Source organism: Notechis scutatus, chromosome 6 (genome assembly GCF_049901735.1).
Source record: "Notechis scutatus isolate UNSWTSFEM ecotype Mainland chromosome 6, rNotScu1.2, whole genome shotgun sequence".
In the NCBI taxonomy this organism is placed as follows: Eukaryota; Metazoa; Chordata; class Lepidosauria; order Squamata; family Elapidae; genus Notechis; species Notechis scutatus.
In genome coordinates, this window is record NC_142014.1 from 41,388,046 (window position 1) to 41,405,849 (window position 17,804).

A 17,804-nucleotide genomic window follows, 5' to 3' on the forward strand; every position below is an offset into this window, starting at 1 on the left:
TCATTACTTCAAATGTCAGTTGTAAATAAAATCAGTGCTGGAAAGTTATTTCCACGATTCTTAGCCATTATTTTTTGTTTTTCAGTGACTGTTCAAAAACATATTTCTCATTTCCAATATGCTAAGATTGCCTTACTGTTTTTGCATTGATACAAACATGCTTCAGAAATGAAAGCAATCTATGTTTGTAAATCTAGTATGTAAGTTTATTTTGGAATAGTATATCCATTGAATCCAGTATAATCTCTTCTTCATTAAACACGCATAGAAACATTCCTGTTTTTTATTCTTTGCTGTGCAATGAATATCCTCATGATGGTCAATTTTCCAATTATTTTGTTACTGACCATTTAACATCAACATGCAAAAACTGCAATCTTATACCATTTTTGTAGAAATAATATCCTCTGGACTAGTCCTAAGTTAGAAATGTGTATGACCGTTTTTACTTTTTAAAAAATATAAAAACATTTGATACCATCAATCTTTCAGTTGAGCAGCTGTCATATCGTGTAAATGCACTCCAGCCTTTCACTAAATATGCAATTGCTGTGTCTGCTTTTACCATTATTGGAGAAGGACCACCAGCTCTTCTCATTTCTAGGACAAGTGAACAAGGTAAATTTTTTAAAACAGAAATATTACCATGTTGACAGTATTTAGCTTCTTTCAATTTTTCTAAATTTAAATTTATAAATGAATTATTCTTTTTTGTAGTTCCAAGTTCTGTGGAAAATATAGATTATAAAAATATTAGTTCATCTTCAATTTTGCTCTTTTGGGATAAGCCATTAAATCCCAATGGAAAAATCACACATTACACAGTTTATGCAATGGAGGTTGATACAAGCAAAGCTTTTCAATTGATTACATCAGAAAAACACATACTGATTACAGGTGAGATGGTTTATATATATATATATATAGAAAGAAAGAAAGACAGATGGCTGATATCTGAAGGAATATTAGTTACTTAGCATGAAAAAGGGTATAGATTGGATTCATTGGACAAAGCAATGGAATTTTATGATCAGCACTTCAATAGAGAACAGGGCCAGGAAGCGAAGGGAGAAATAGAATATAAAGGACAGGAAGTGTCAACCACAGAAGAAAAGTGTACACAACAAGAAAGAGAGACAGACAGAAGAAAGAAGGAAGGGAAGAAGGGAGACTGAGTCAGTGACTGAATGTTGAGAAATATAAGTTTAAAATAGAATTCTGTAGAAGTACTTATGTCAAGTTGTTTCATGATTGTACTTTACCCTTAAAAGCAGATTCTTTTTCTCTCTGTTTGCATCTTTTTCCACATTTATTCTTGTTTTTCAATTGTAATAGATGGCTAAAAAGAATTTAATGAATTAAATCATAGTGAATACATTCATTATTATCATTATATTATTATTGTTTTTCTTAAAAATAAAAGAGCATGAATGCAAATCAGAGTATGAAAATTTAAAAAAAAACAAGCTAATATGAATAGGGAGAAAGAAGAAAAAGAAAATGATACAATGCTTTGCCCATACTACATTATTTCAATGATTACATAATAAAAGAAGTGCCACTGCAAAGGCTGAGAGTTGACCATTTTTGTTAAGCCATACTTTGCATCCAGTAGTTCAAATATTGACAGGGCCAAATTTAGATAAATGGAGCCAAATATATAAATTTCAGACTTATGTAATATCTTTTAATAGCACATCACTGAACCTTCAATGAAATAAGAATATACAACAAAGAATGAACTATTAATGGAAATGATCGTGGTTCTCCTCATTCTTCCAAGAGTGGTTCTGGCCAGTATTGATGGCAGGAGAAGAGAATAGCTCAAGGCCTGTCCCCTGGGTTATGGGGTTTCTCAGGGGTCATTACGCTTTCCAGTCTTTTAAACATCTATATGAAACTACTGGGTGTGACAATTCAATGGCAATGGAGTCAGGTACCAACAAGGTGCTGATTGGCCCTAATATGGCCAAGATATGCTGTTGAGGTTTTGTCTTGGTCTCTAAAGGCTATTGGGCCCTGGATGGGCAAGAACAGGCTTCAATTAAACCTGAGCAAGAGAGAGTAGCTCTTGGATTTGGTGATTTTCCATCTTTACATGTTTCTGGATGTAACTGTACTGCCCCAGTCATAACCAGAGTGCAATTTGTAGAACCTCTTGTTCAAAGTGCAGGTGATAGCCATGGCTTTTGTTCAAAGTGCAGGTGATAGCCATGGCCTGGGGGGCTTTTCCCCAAATTGGGCCTTTTCCTGGACCAGACATTTTTCAGTCACTTACACTTTTTTATTCTTTTGGGTTTTAAAATATATTTTATTTATTACGGCTTATTATTTTGGAGTTTTTATTATGTTAGGGTCACTTATATGAGATGGGTAATAAATATATTACACATTCAAAATAAAGACAACAACCAACCTTTTAAATATATATTGAGAAGTCCAATAAATTAAAAAAATGGAAGTGTAAAATATTTTTTAAAAAAACAAATTTTGTACATATTTCAATATAATATTACCAACCAGAAAATATTTCATGTGTTTCAGCTTACTGTATATTTGGACTAGTCATATTGTTATACTGACAATACAAATCTATGTAAAAATCGTTGATAATTAAAAAATTCTCAGTATCATTAGCTTATAGCAATGTTTATATTTGATCCCTGCCACTGAATATCCTGAATATCACTATTGTTATATTAAATAGGACAAAGTTCCTAACATCAAAATGAACTAAGTACAGCTTAACTGCATGTGAAATAAACCTGTTATAAATAAATATAGAATAATTAGAACACCAATATTTTAATCATCAAATAAGTTTAATCTATTTTAATTAACTCATTACAAAGCTTCATTTGTACATATGAAAGATAAGAAACAAAAAAGGAAAATGTCAAAATACTGAAATAGCCTTTTTTTTTTTGACCATTAAAAATTAAAATTAAGCCTAAAATGTAAAATTAGGAAAATATTTTAAAGTCAGTTTTATCAATCAAGATCACATGCTAAATGTTTTACCATATATAATAGTTAATAATTTTTCTAAAGTCCTTATATTTGCAATGTAGTAGAAGTACCTTAAAAGCAACTTCTCCATATCTATGAGAGTAAACAAGATAGTAAAAGTGCCCAAATGACTGCACAGAAAATTTCATTTACAGACTTTGTTCCTCTTTGTTTTAGACTTAAAAAAGTACACAGATTATAAAATGAGGGTAACAGCTTCCACAACTGTTGGAGAAAGTGCACTTTCTGAAGACAATGATATTTTTATAAGAACGCTTGAAGATGGTAAGTACATTGTTTTCATATTAATTTTAAAATTTCGATTTGATGAATTATGATTGATTTATCTACAATGCTCATTAAGCAATAAATTTGTACAAATAATAAAAATCATATAATGCCCGCCGCCCAGAACAGGCTGAAAATGGGGTGCACAGAGGCCGAAAATGGGGCATTCAGAGGCCAAAAACGGGATGCGGAGGCTGAAAATGGGGTGCGTGGAGGCAGCAATAGGCAATGGCGATCCCTGCAGCCTGAAACAGCTGATTGTCGGGAGGCCGATCCTCCCAACGACCAGCTGCGTGTGCTAATCAGGCTGTGCTGAAGCTGACCAGTTGTTTGCTGTTTGCTGCAAGGAGGCAAATTGCTGGGAGGCAGAGGCCATTTTTTTTTCTTGTTTTTCTCCCCAAAAGGGCCCGGTGGGTGTGCAGGGCTTTGGCAACATTTGCTGTATAAAACACACAAATATTTCCACCCATTTTTGAAGGTGGTATACACTGAAAAATATGGTACTTCCCCATGTCTAGAGGAGAGGTTGTTTAAAGATTTTACATTTGCATGTCCAAAAATAGTTTTATATTTGCTCAATTATACACTGACAAATTTATTCCCAAAGGTCTCATCTGGCAACTAATATGTCTTTAGTTCACAAAAGGTAACCTAATCTTGGTCTATATTATAAAAATACAAAGAACACAATTTTACTGAAATTGATAAATTCTGTATTGTAAAATAGTTATGAATGTATGCACCCTAATACTCAATCACTTTTTCCCCCTGTTTTCTGAATGAAAGAACCCAGTTCACCACCTCAGAATGTCGAGGCATTAGCAGTGACTGCCTCAGAAGTCAACTTAAGGTGGTTGCCACCTGAAATGCCTAATGGGATCATAACTCATTATGAAATCATGTCTGATAATGGCAGCATTTTAATAACTAAAAATGCTACAACAACACATCTTATTTTAAATGAGTTGAAACCATACACTTTGTACAACATTTCTGTAAGAGCATTCACTCGCCTTGGTCATGGGAATCAGTCATCTGACCCATTAGCTGTAAGAACAGCTGAAACTGGTAAGTGGAAATACTAGAATACTCTTTTGTCCCTATGGATTCGAATAATTTTAAATATATTGCAAAGGATGTTTGAAATAATGCAAATGCAAGGAGGTGGGAAGGTTTCCTGCACCAATGCTGGCTCCCTTGGCCAAGAAATGGAGATAAGCACCATGCCCTAGAGTCTGGCAGGGAAACTTTTTCCTTGTTAAATATAGTTAGGTTATAAATTACACATATCTATATTTGAATGAGACAAATGATGCCATGGAGCATTTCTCAAAATATCTGATGACCATAGCAAAGTATCCTGCTTGATGATCAGAGGTGAGTCCCTTTCATATAATGTTTTGATTGCATCAGTATCAAACATCAGAATATCAAAAAAGTTCAATACATGCTATTTTTTGTTGTTAATTGTTTTACAATTTGGTATTATTAACAAGTTTTCCAATTATAGCATACAGATAATCCCATTTTATCATGTTTAGTTTTATATTTGGAATCATGAAACCAAGGGCCCAAATGAATAACAAGGCAAGTTAGAGAATAGCAGCCACAACAGAGAAATTAAATTCCTAAATAAAAAATTGCTGATTGTACATTAAAATAAATATGTAGTTTCTCATAAATAACTTGTGGGGGGTGTCGATAGGTAATGAAGGTAGGTTTGGGATTATGTACAAGCATTTTTTTCCCTTTTTTTGTATTTTTACCACCTTTTTCTGAAAAGCACTTTCTATGTGTTTTTCTTTCTATTGACAAAGTATGTATTTTTCTGATAATTATGTTTGTGCTTTTTTCCTTTTTTGTCACTACTTTAAAAATAATAAAATAAAGAAATCAGGATTTTATACAAGCAATAGAATGTAGGTTAGCTGAATTTGAAATTAAAGAAAATATCTATCTCAGAACTGAGGAAAATTGTATCTCTGTTTTTATTTAGTAAAGGCAAACCAAATCTTCATTAGTTCATTGCTTGTTAATTCATTGTTGGATCAGAGACTTCAGACCATATATTGGTAATATGTATTGTTGTTCTGTATTTAATTGGCTTCTGTAATGTAATAGCATTTGATAAAAACTCAAAATAGCATTTGAGTTTCAGTTATTATCATATCCTTTATTTTTTTGTATGTAGTACACCTGTAGTACACTATTATTTAAATTTTGGATGTAATGTTTTTCTCTGAATTCTTTCATTTCAGCACCTGATTTTCCACCACAAAATATAACTTATAGGAACATGTCTTCTTCAGCAATAGAGTTATCATACTTTCCTCCATCTGTCCCCAATGGCATTATAAAGACATACACTATATATCTAAGAGAGATTAATGAAAGTGAAGTAAGAGTCATCAACACAACACATCTATCACTAATGATTACAGGTAATAACTATTTTATCTTATTATTTTACATGGCAGTAATCTAGCTGAGTTTGTATCAAATGCTATTTTTCATTATCAAATTAAATACAATCATATATCTTGCATTAAACATATATCGGTGAATAATTCAAAGTAATTATATGCAATAGTTTTTCTGTTTTTAAGTAGAATTAAGAAATTAAGCAAGTGTGCACTGATTTGATCTGTGCTATATTTTATTGCCAAATTTAATTACTATATTAAATAGAAGACTCAAACCAAATTGTGACATGAAATCTGAATTTCATATCAATTTCTGATCATTTTGAACACTTAAGAGTGTTAGTCATAGTTGTGGCTTAAAAAAATAACATTGAGTAGTATAAATGAGAGTTATTTATTTCATATATTAATATATTTGATATATAAAATTTATACTGTATGTCAAATGCTTTAACTGTCCTTTGCTTTGCAAGATTTTTATTTTGTTTATTAGAATACCTTAAAAAGATATTTCTGAAAGGTGAAAAAGTAAAAGTCAGAACAATATTATAAATGTTTTCATTTTTTGTAGTCAATTCTGTAAAAAACATAATTTAATTTAATTTAAAAATTAAAATTTTTATAGAACATCCATATATCTCTATGTATATATTTATATAAATATAAAATTAATTTGGAGAATAAAGATATAAACATTAGTGCCCAATCTAAATATTAATATTATTAATATTTCAGATATTAAATTATTCTAAAACATTACTAACACTTAAATACCATTCAGATAAACTTAGCATTTGTGTCAAGAATGTGATTTCCATGTCTGTAAATTAAAGTCTTTATATTGTGTTTTTATAATTCAAGTCTTTTCTCTACATTGATTAATATGAAATTATTAAAATAGCATAAATAGCACCACATAAAAGGCATATAAGTGCCAGTATATACAAATCACATATATACTCTTTATTTAGGCTTAAAAAAATATACAAAATATCTGGTTGAAGTATCTTCAAGCACTATAAAAGGTGAAGGACCTCGGAGTGCACCATTGGATATAATAACTGATGAAGATGGTAAGGTGATGACTATTGTGTTGTTTTCATATTAGTTGACTAAGCTGGAGTGAAAGCACATTATAGAAGAATATAAGATACAAACTCCCATCTGTAAGCTTAATGGAAGCTCAAAATAGTGTTGGTATTAGGAGTGGAAAACGTTTTTGAACATGGGAGCTTCACTTAATGACTTTTTGGAGCAGGGTGAGACTAATAGAATCGGATTTTTTCTGCTTCAAAATAGAAAATTGAAATACAACCAAACAAGGTCCTTATCTTGTTCATCATTGTATCATAAGGTATAATCCGTTTCTAAAATAACAAGATCTACTTGTAGTAAAAATTTAAGAGGCAATGCAAAAGCAAAAAAAAAAAAAAAGTCGTTTAGTATGTAATTTCTTGGACGTACATACTGTTCTGACTGTTAGACAAAATATTTTACAAATTCTTTCATAGCTGAGCACTTGTTTTCATTTCACGCATAACTAAAGGGATGATCTGCTTTAGGAATATGATGATAATTTATGTGATTTAAAATAAACTTGAATGGAATGATAAAATGCCTATATTTATCAAGAAAATACTAAAACATCTAATCATCTGGTGCAAATTGCTATATTTGTTATTATTTAATACCAATATACATAATGAATATTCAGTAATATGAATCCTGTTAACATTTTTTACTTATTCTAGTAATTAAAATACTAATAAAGTTAAAATATTCTATAGTTTATAACTTTGGTCAATTGAATCTAATTGGGGGAGGGGGGTTTACCAGCAGGTATTTTCATACAAGCAGTGGTTCCCAAACTTTTTCAGTCCACCGCCCCCTTGGTGCTACAAATTCATCCTCGGTGCCCCCCACCCAGGGGTGGGATTCCAATTTCTGTGGGCATGGCCTAATTTGATGGTGTGGCTTGCTGGTCACATGACTGGGTGGGTGTGGCTTGCTGGCATGGCTTCCTGGCCACATGACCGGGTAGGTGTGGTTTGGTGGTCATGTAAATGGGTGGGCATGGCCAGGTGACTGGCAAACCAAATACAAGTGGTCCTCACTTACTGGCCGGTTGTTTACCAAGTGTTCTAATTTATGACTGGCCTCCCCAGAGCTACTTGACCTATTTTTGGAGTTTTGACAGCCATGCACACACATACACACACACTCTCTTCTAACCCTGCTGGAGAGGTCATTGGACTAGAATCGGCAAAACATCTCTGATTAGATTCTAGTAGTGAATAGAATCTAATCAGAGATGCTTTGCCGATTCTTGTTGATTTGTTTTATTTGTATTTTTTATTTTATGCTGTTGAATTGCATTGACGTTTGTGTCCCTTCTTGTGCACAGCCCAGAAGCTTTTGTGATTCTTTGCAGCAAAAATTACCAATCTCTGGCTTTGCTCTACTTTTCAAACATGCCACCACTGCCATGTTCTAGGTGCCAGCCCCGCAGGTCCACCCCATTGAGCCCACTGCACCAAAGGGATCTGCCCAAGCAAGTCCGATCAGGATGGTGTACCAAATCAATGGGGTGAGCCTGAGAGAGGGAAAGAGAGAGAGAGAAAAAAGAGAGAGAAAGAGAGAAGGAAGAAAAGAAAGAGAAAAAGGAAAGAAAGAAAAAGGGACAGATAAAGAAAAAGGAGGGGGATGGAAGGAAGGGTCAGAAAGAAAAAGAAATAAAGAGGGAGGGAGGGAGGGAGGGAGGGAGGAAGGGAGGAGAAAGATAATGAGATATCTATTCTAGTCCAATCACCTGCTCCAGCAGGGTTAGAAGGGAGTGTGTGTGTGTGTGTGTGTGTGTGTGTGTGTGTTCTCCTTGTAATTTACCAGTACATTTTGGTTTTGCCTTCTTTAGAACTGGCACTGTAATACATTGGGGAAAAGTAATTTTTTAGAGTGGAGGTCTGGTCCAATGTTTAAAGTGGTGGCTTTGCTGTACTTTCCCAACGTGCTGCTGCTGCCTGCCCTGGGCTTCCTCAACCCTGCCTTGTACCAGCTCCAGGAAGGAGGGAACAGCACCGCCCTCTATGACATGAGGGCCCCAGGAGGGCCAGCCTGTGAACTTGCTGTTAGGCATGGCAACTACAAAGAGGGGCAGGCTTGGCTGAGCGGGATCCTGGATATTGGGCATGTGGTCAAAAAAACCCTTCCTCTGCCTCCCCCTAGATGATCCACAGATGCCATTGACTATTGCACTGGAGCAGTGCAAGGGGCTCGATGGGGTCAGCCTGCAGAGCCAGCACCTCAAACACCCCCTGCTGCCTCTTAGCACCCCCCTGCCAGCTCCCTTGCCTCTTAGTGCCCCTCTAAGGCATCTCATCGCCCCCCAGGGGCAGTATCACCCACTTTGGGAACCACTGATATAATGAATATGTATTATAACATAACAGGGCATATAAAAGTAAAATGGTGCATACAAGATTGCAATAAATAAATAAACATTTCTGACTATGCGTTAGATTCTCCTTATTTTTTTAATGCAGCTCATTGGTTTTGGACCAATCCAGGTTCTAAAGTTAGTCTTGATTGTGGGAATTAATAGCCCCGGGCTGTCTTTGGGCATCAGTCTATATGGATTTCTCTTTCAGGAACTCAAAAGAGGTAAGAAAGGTATAGCAGAAATATTGAATAACAGAATAACAGGGTTGGAAGGGACTTTGGAGGTCTTCTAGTCCTACCCCCTGCTGAAGCAGGAGACCTTATACTATTTTGGACAAATAGTTATCCAATCTCTTTTTAAAAACCTCAAGTGATAGAGCACCCACAATTTCTGAAGGCAAGCCTTTCCACTGATTAATTGTTCTCACTATCAGGAAATTTCTCCTTAGTTCTAGGTTGGCTATCTCTTTGATTAGTTGCCAACCATTGCTTTTTGTTCTATCTTCAGGTGCTTTGGAGAACAGGTTAACCTCCTTCTTCTTTGTGGTAGCCCTTAGATATTGGAACATTGCTATCATGTCACCCCAGTCCTTCTTTTCATTAAATTAGATATACTAATTCTTACAACCATTTTTATATATTTTAGCCTACAGTCTCCTAATCATCTTTGTGCTCTTCTAGAGTTTGCTCTTCATCTTTGTACTCTTTCTAGAGTCTCAACATCTTTTTATATCATGGCAACTAAAACTGGATGCTGTCAACTAAAAAGATACTCCTTTGGTCTTTTTAGCTGCCAGAAAAAGGGAGTGGGGGAAAACAAGGCATTCTTGGAATGTCGGAGCATAAGAAGGTTATTGGAGAACATGATGGATGACTCTTGGAGATGGATGTGTCCCATTGGAGAAGTCACATCCAGGGGGTGGGGGAAAGACCAGGGTCAAGGGGAAAATGTATGATGTAATTTACTATCGGCTGCACCCAGCCATGTGCCAACATGGTAATTTCTAATAAACCAATTTACTTTTTCTGAGATGTGGCTAGAGACTTTTGATTTGAATGAGGGTGGATTTGTTGGAGCCCTGACAGATGAAATGTTCCAACAGGGATCTTACCAAGGCATTTATAAAGTAGTACTAAAACTTCACATGATCTTGATACTATCCCTCTGTTAATGTAGCCTAGGACTATGTTGGCTTTTTTGGCAGCTGCATCATAATGCTGGCTTATATTTAAGTGATTGTCCACTAGGACTCCAAGATCCTTCTCACAGTACTATTAAGCGATGTACCACCTACTCTATACCTTTGCATTTGGTTTTTCTTGCCTACTTTTCTCACCAATGAATTTCATTTTGCTAGATAGGGCCCAGTCTTCAAGTCTGTGAAGAATCTTCTATATCATCTGCAAATTTGATGAGTTTTCATCAAAGGGTTGTTGGGTGGGGGGGGGGGGGGGGGGGGGGGGGGGGGGGGGGGGGGGTTTTTTAAGGGGGGGGGGGGGGGGGGGGGGGGGGGGGGGGGGGGGGGGGGGGGGGGGGTGTTTTTTTTTTTTTTTTTGGGTTTTCCCCTTATCTAAATCATTTATGAAGATACTGAAGAGTATCTGGACTTAACACAGAATTGTGAGGTTACCCTACTGTGGCACCCCATTGAGAAAGAAATATATTTCCTCTGACTGAATTATTTTAAACAGTATAAGAAAATGGTCAATATTTGACTGAAATTTATATCTAGACATAATCTTTATGGTATAGCATTACTATGTAGGTTTGATTTCACTTTTTCATTCAAAGAATTCATTAAATTACAATTAATTAAGTTAGAATTAATTTTACAATTATATTATTTAAAAACAAAATAATTCTAATAGAAGTTCTAACTAAAATATGCTTTATTATAAGAAAATGCAATTGTCTATTTAATAATAACAATAGACAACAGACAATTTATTCAGATGACGATAAACATTTTGCTAATTGTATTATTTTAATATTCTTCAATCCTTTCTGAAAGAGGTTTGTGCTGTATGTTATGTATCCATATTATCTCTTTACCTTCCAAACTATCATATAAATGTGTCTTTTATAATGGAAACTCTTCGTGTAGATGTTTGTAGATTGTAATTATTTATCAGAAACCCAAAGGATTGGTCAGGGTCAACTATTAAAGCTTATTTCAGTTAATGAATACTCTACACAGTCTATTATATAACAGGTTAATGTGCTTGGGAGTTAATCTGGGACTTAATGAATGTTGACAATTTCTCTCTTACTGTATATTGAAAATATATTGCTGTATTTACTTACTGCTTAATAATATTTTTTTTAATAATTTTTTTATTGGTTTTTAAAACAAACATAAACAAACAAAACATAAAAACATCAGGACATCTTCCATATATGTACATACAGTGTGCCGGTTGGTTTACAAATTGTTTTGTGTTTCCATTTCGTAGTCTTCAATTACAATTACATTGTATATGATCTCATATTTTCAATCCAATATTAAATACATTGGTATCATTATTAATCAATCATTTGACTATACTTTTATTCATTCATGCTTTGGAAAATAATCATATTTTACTTAATTTGTTTTGTGACAATTCATATTATCATCCCAAATCTATCCTAAAAACATTTTGTAGATATAATAAGAAAAGAATACATCTTTATATATTTAGTATTTTCTAAAAGTCTACATATTTCGTTACTATACTTTATTGTCTAACCATTGATAGAATAGATCCCAAACTTTATAAAATTGTTTATCATTCTGTTCTCTAATTTCAAATGTCAAACTGCTCATTTCAGCACATTCCAATATTTTCTTAATAATTTCCTCCTGTGATGGTATTTTCTCATTTTTCCAGTTTTTAGCAAATACAATCCTAGCCGCTGTTAATACATTTACAATCAGGTATTTCAAATCTTTACTATATATTTCAGGTAAAATTCCCAATAAAAATATCTCTGGTTTCAAGTCTATATGCTTTTTTGTCATTTTTTCCAACCACGTGTGGATTTTACTCCAGTATTTTTTAGCATCCGCACAAGTCCACCACATATGGTAATATGAGCCAGGTGTCTGATGACATTTCCAACATTTTTTGGATTTATTCTTGAACATTCTTGCTATTCTTGTCGGGGAAAATGCCACCTGTAAAACATCTTATACAAATTTTCTTTATATGCTGTTGACATTGTCATTTTATAATTTTGAGACCACAATTTTTGCCATTTCTCTAGATCAATCCCATATCCAAAATTCTTCCCCCAAGCAATCATAGTTTCTTTAACTTGTTCTTCTTCTAGTTTAATTTCTAATAAATATCCATACAATTTTTAAATCACTTTTTCATCAGTACCTGTCAAAAACTTATCTAAGTCAGTCAGTTTATCATAGAAACCTGTTTTAAAATCTTCATCATACCTTGAATGTATTTGCGTATATAAAAACCAATTCATCTTTATACCTTGTTCCTCTAGTTTTTGTATAGATTTAAGTTCACCCTTTCATTCAATATTTCACCATAGCTAACTGTTTGTTCCTTTTTGTATATTATAGGATAAGAAAATGCTTCAATAGTCGATAGCCAGACTGGAATTTTCAAATAACATTGTCTTTTAATCTTCTCCCAGTTTAACCACAGAGACTCCCATATATAATGTCTTCTAAAATACCCCTGTGTTTTAGTTCCTTTATACCATAGAAAAGCATGCCACCCCAACAACAGATCATGTCCTTCTAATATCAACAATCTAGTATTTCTTAATGTTATCCATTCCTTAACCCACATCAAGTTTGTAGCTTAGTAATACAACTCCCAATTAGGCAAACCAAATCCTCCTCTTATTCTAGCATCTTGCAAAAGTTTTAACTTTATTCTCGCTTTCTTACCTTGCCATATAAATTTCAACACAGTTTTATTTAAATCTTCAAAATAGTCTTTTCCAAGCCTAATTGGAATTGTTTGAAACAAATATAAAATTCTGGGTAATATATTCATTTTGATTGTTCTATTAGACCCATTTTATGTTTAGTTATATCCATTTTTAACTTAATGTCCTTTTTCTGTGGCATTTTCTGTTGTTCAAGCTCTTGTTCAAGCCCTTTCTACTCATCCTCTAATGCCTTAGAGGCTAATCTTTTCATGGTATTTCTTTTCCTTGTATAGTTTATTATCAAGCCTCTGGCATATGCCTTCATTGTATCCCATACATTCTGGATTGATGGCATTGATTGATTCTTTTTTGTTTTCTCTAAAGAAAAAAGCCAGTTCTTTCTCCATCCATCGTGTGAAGTCTTTTTCCTTTAAAATAGTATTATTTAGTGTCCATCTAGATCTTCTTCTTTGTCCTTTCAATTTAATTGTCATTGGATTGTGATCTGCCCAGGTACTTGTTTCAATATTTATTTCTTGGATATTAGTTAACAGTTCTGTTGACATCCATATCATATCTATTCTGGACCATGATAAATGTCTTTGAGTAGAAGGTGTATTGTTTAGTTTTAGCATTTCTTTCTCTCCATGTATCTTTTAAGTTTATTTCATTTGCCATATTAAAAAAAGATTTAGGGAGAGTCTTTCTGTTTTGCTTTATTGTACTGCTTAATAATGTTAATGTAAGCTGTAAACTGTCTTGCTGTGCTTGAATTGGATTGCTGGATGGGATACTCGTCCTTCCTTAGGCATGGAAGACAAGTTGACTGACTTTGGGTCAATTGTTTTCTTTCAGCCCTACAATGAAAAATTGAGAAATATCTACTAATCTGCCTTAGATCAGCATGGTAGTTTACAGTCTATAATCTTCAATGGAGAAGCCTTCATCTTGTGATAGATTCTTCAAGCTGTATACACACACACACACACACACACACACACAAAGGCTAGCGTATATACATTAAAATAGTGCAGTTTTTATCATCTTCCATTGTAATGCTAATTGGTTTTCATCCTTCTCAGGGGAATTTATTTATTTTATATTGATTTGTATTGATTAAATTCATATTTTATTACTAGGAAACAAATTACAATAATCTTGGACTGAAGGTGAATTACTATGATATTCCTGTTGCACTATTTTCTCATGAAATGTTATTTCTTCTCAAAATCAAAGAAACAGACGGTTTGCACCACCATGTAAAATTATTCTTTCTTAAGTGCCATTTTAAAACAAATAGCTTCAAATATAATAATTGTAATTTGTGATATTGTAAACACTCAAATTTGCTGTAGCAATAATTAATCAACAATATATTGTATATCTACTTTGCAGCTCCTAGTTCCCCTCCAAGACTGCTCACAGTAAAACAGTTATCTGATGCCATTGTGATATTGTCATGGCAACCACCACTTGAGCCAAATGGAATTATCCTTTATTATACAGTTTATATTTGGTAAGATTTTCCTAATGTTTTCCCTTAACCTTGTAATTCAAGTTTTATTCCACATACGTTAATATTAGTGAATAATTAAATATTTATTCTTAACTGAACTTAAATATAGACAACAATGTTTTTAGAAATTAATGCTTGCTAGATTTTTCAAACATTTGAAATCATCATTTCAAAATCAAGATGTTGCTACACCAAATATAATTTTTAGTGGTTCTCTTGCAGACTACTGTTATTGATTGTCATTGAATGGAGTGGATTCTGTCTTATACTAGTAGCAAATGGCCAATTTACTCCTGCTTAATAATGTGAGGGTAGAAAGTAACAGAACAAATTGTAGCATTTGGTATCTGCAATTAGTTCATGTCCATATTCTGGTCCTTGATTCATATACCATGATGTTTTATATATATACTAAAAAGCTATGCATTGTTGAGATGCTGAACTAGTAATGTAACATAAGAATCTTTACCAGTCCTTTATGTTGCTTTCTAAGAAGAGTTCCAATCTTAGAATTCAAATTAAATGTTATGCTAATTTCATGCATGATCACTACTACTAACTTTCCAAGCCCTACTGTGTACCTCATTGTGGTGGGGATGTTCTGGAATAGATGTTGCTACAAAAAAGCTGTTTCTCATAAGAGCAAAAAACATTTTTTAACCAGTATGATACAAATATGTCTGAATGCCTTTAGTACTGGAAAGACTACCAATTGTTACTGCAGATAGAGTGAAGAACTAACAAAAAATACAATAGTGTTAAATTGAAACTCTAGTTTAGCACACGTAGTAATATATATAACTATTTAGTTCTTGTTTTGTTAATCAGCTGTTTAATTCTCTTTTATATGTTTGCTTAGGGATATTATGTCAAGAAATATCAATGCATCTGAACTATCACTAGAATTAACAGATTTAGAATATAACAACAAATATAGTGTTTATGTAACAGCAAGTACCAGATTTGGTGATGGAAATATAAAAAGTGACACAATAAGTTTCAGAACCTCTGAAGGAGGTAAATGGGTATGATTAATAGAATAAATAATATAATATACTATTGAGAATGTTCTTAGTAGTGATTTAAAAAGAGGATAAGTGTTTATTATATTATAATATTATATATGTATAAAATAGGATGTTTTGGTAATCAGAAATGAAGCTTTATGTGTTTGTGGAAGTCAAAAGCTTTTGTGGTTGGGGATGTTGCCAGCACAAACTTTTTGTGTCCTTTATCCTTGGACTACTACATTAGTAACAAGTGAAGAACCCTCTGTTTTGGCCCTTCTTTATTTCTACTCTAGGGCTTTTTCCTCCTGATTGTTTTTTAATAGAAAGTTACTGTTCCTTGGTTTGTTCTCCAGAGTAAGGATATAAAGCTCACCTGCTGCAAGATATATTCCTTATTCTTTTTGGATGTTGAGCTGCTCTCTTAAATATTCTTAATAGTCCTGATTCTACTCATGGACATAAATACTGCTACATTTGGAACTCCAGTAATAAACTGGATAATTCTGTCCTAATTCATAAGTATTTTCCTATGTTTGATGAAGAATTGGTAATTTCTTTTCTTAATAATATCTATTTTACTAAACAGTACAGTTTTTATGCTTCCTAATTCAAAATAATGGGAAACTACGTGTTATCACTTATTCACATGATCAGAGGAAGCTCTAGAGACTACTAGAAAAGGGATTGGGAGCCACACAGACTCTTGTGCCTGTAATTTACTATAAAGCATATTCCTTCAAAAAATGGCCTTCATACCACTAAGGTCAAATGATAGTTGTTTTAATATATTACTTTTTTCTGAATTTTGAAATATGAATTTTGAAACTTGCCTTTTCATAAAAGGTAGATCAATCTCTGCATACTGAATGAATAATATTTCATATTCTTGAAATCTTGAAATTGACAAGCATGTGTATTCACCACTTGCTGCTCTTATTTCATTCATATTTGGGGTTCCTTTTGGAAAGCTGCTACTTAAAAAGCTTACAATGAATGTGGGTACACAGGACTGACACAACATTATTGATGGTAGTTAGGCTGCTTTTGAAACTACAGAAAAAGTTAAGCATTGCTGACCCAAGAGTAGTGTAATGAAATGCCAAAACTTCCCACTTCCACATTTTCCTTTTCTGGAGAGCTCATAAGACTCATGGCTGTTTCATTCATTTGTCCTCTGAAGTTTTCGGACGATGCAGTTCATTCTGGTATTTGGCTACATCAGTTCAAAAGCAGTCTGAATGCCTTGTAAGCAGCTCATGTCAATTTGGACTTGTGCTTTGTCCAGTGTAATGCAAACAAAGAACTATGCAATTATTTATTGCATATTAATATATATCTTTGTAAATGAATGATAAATTATAGAAAGGTTACTTTTCATTAATTTTCACCAGAATTAACTGTCAACATGAATTGTATACTCCCATCTCAATAATGCTGGTTTGGTCTGTTCATTAATGATACATTATTGTGCTCCTTTCCATATCACAAAACAGAATAGAAAGCAAAGAGTGTCAGGACATATATCATTATAATAGCAGCCTTTTGTATTTCCAAAGGCTAAGGCTAAGTTCCATTATCAGCAGAAAGATCAGCAGAAAGAAAGGATTTTAGCCATAAAATCTCTTCCTGAAACATTTGTACAGCAGAAACAAAATAGCCTTTTTTTGGACAGTTGGTAAATGTTTACATTTTTCAGCTCCAGGTGATCCACCTAAAAACTTGTGGTATAAAAATCTCACTTCATCTTCAGTAAGAATATTCTGGAATCCTCCTCAAAAACCTAATGGTGTCATTCAGTTTTATTCAGTTTACTACAAAAATGATTCTGACACTTATGTACAGGTATATCCACTTCTTAATTTTATCTGAAAGTGTTTGACAATGTATGTATGTATGTATGTATGTATGTATGTATGTGTATATATTTTCTTAAGTTTTTGCGGGTATTTATATGTATGACAAACACAATACAGAAGCCTGATGATGGCAGATGAGATTTTGCTGAAACGTTGCTACAACTTTAAAAGCACAACTATAATGACGTGGGAAAATACCCAAACAAAGCTGAATACCATATACACACACACACATACATACATACATACATACATACATATATATATACATTAGTAGTACGTGAAAGAAATAATTTTTTGTGCTCAAGCACAGAAAGAGTGATGCATGTTCTGAAGATAATTCATAAGATGTGGCTAGAACTTGCACGAATATAGCATCTTGTG

At 33.4% G+C, this 17,804-nt stretch overlaps 1 protein-coding gene across 2 annotated transcripts in view; it reads left to right on the forward strand.

The window, feature by feature from the left end:
- Positions 1-17,804, forward strand: part of PTPRQ (protein tyrosine phosphatase receptor type Q) — a 102,667-nt gene that overhangs the window by 31,633 nt on the left and 53,230 nt on the right. For both annotated transcript variants that reach the window (XM_087968033.1, XM_087968034.1), the window contains exons 28-36: positions 493-618; positions 718-897; positions 3,187-3,294; positions 4,084-4,365; positions 5,556-5,738; positions 6,692-6,793; positions 14,434-14,554; positions 15,414-15,571; positions 17,261-17,406. In XM_087968033.1, the coding sequence (XP_087824159.1) occupies positions 493-618; positions 718-897; positions 3,187-3,294; positions 4,084-4,365; positions 5,556-5,738; positions 6,692-6,793; positions 14,434-14,554; positions 15,414-15,571; positions 17,261-17,406 (1,406 nt within the window). The remainder of the gene's footprint in view (positions 1-492; positions 619-717; positions 898-3,186; positions 3,295-4,083; positions 4,366-5,555; positions 5,739-6,691; positions 6,794-14,433; positions 14,555-15,413; positions 15,572-17,260; positions 17,407-17,804) is intronic.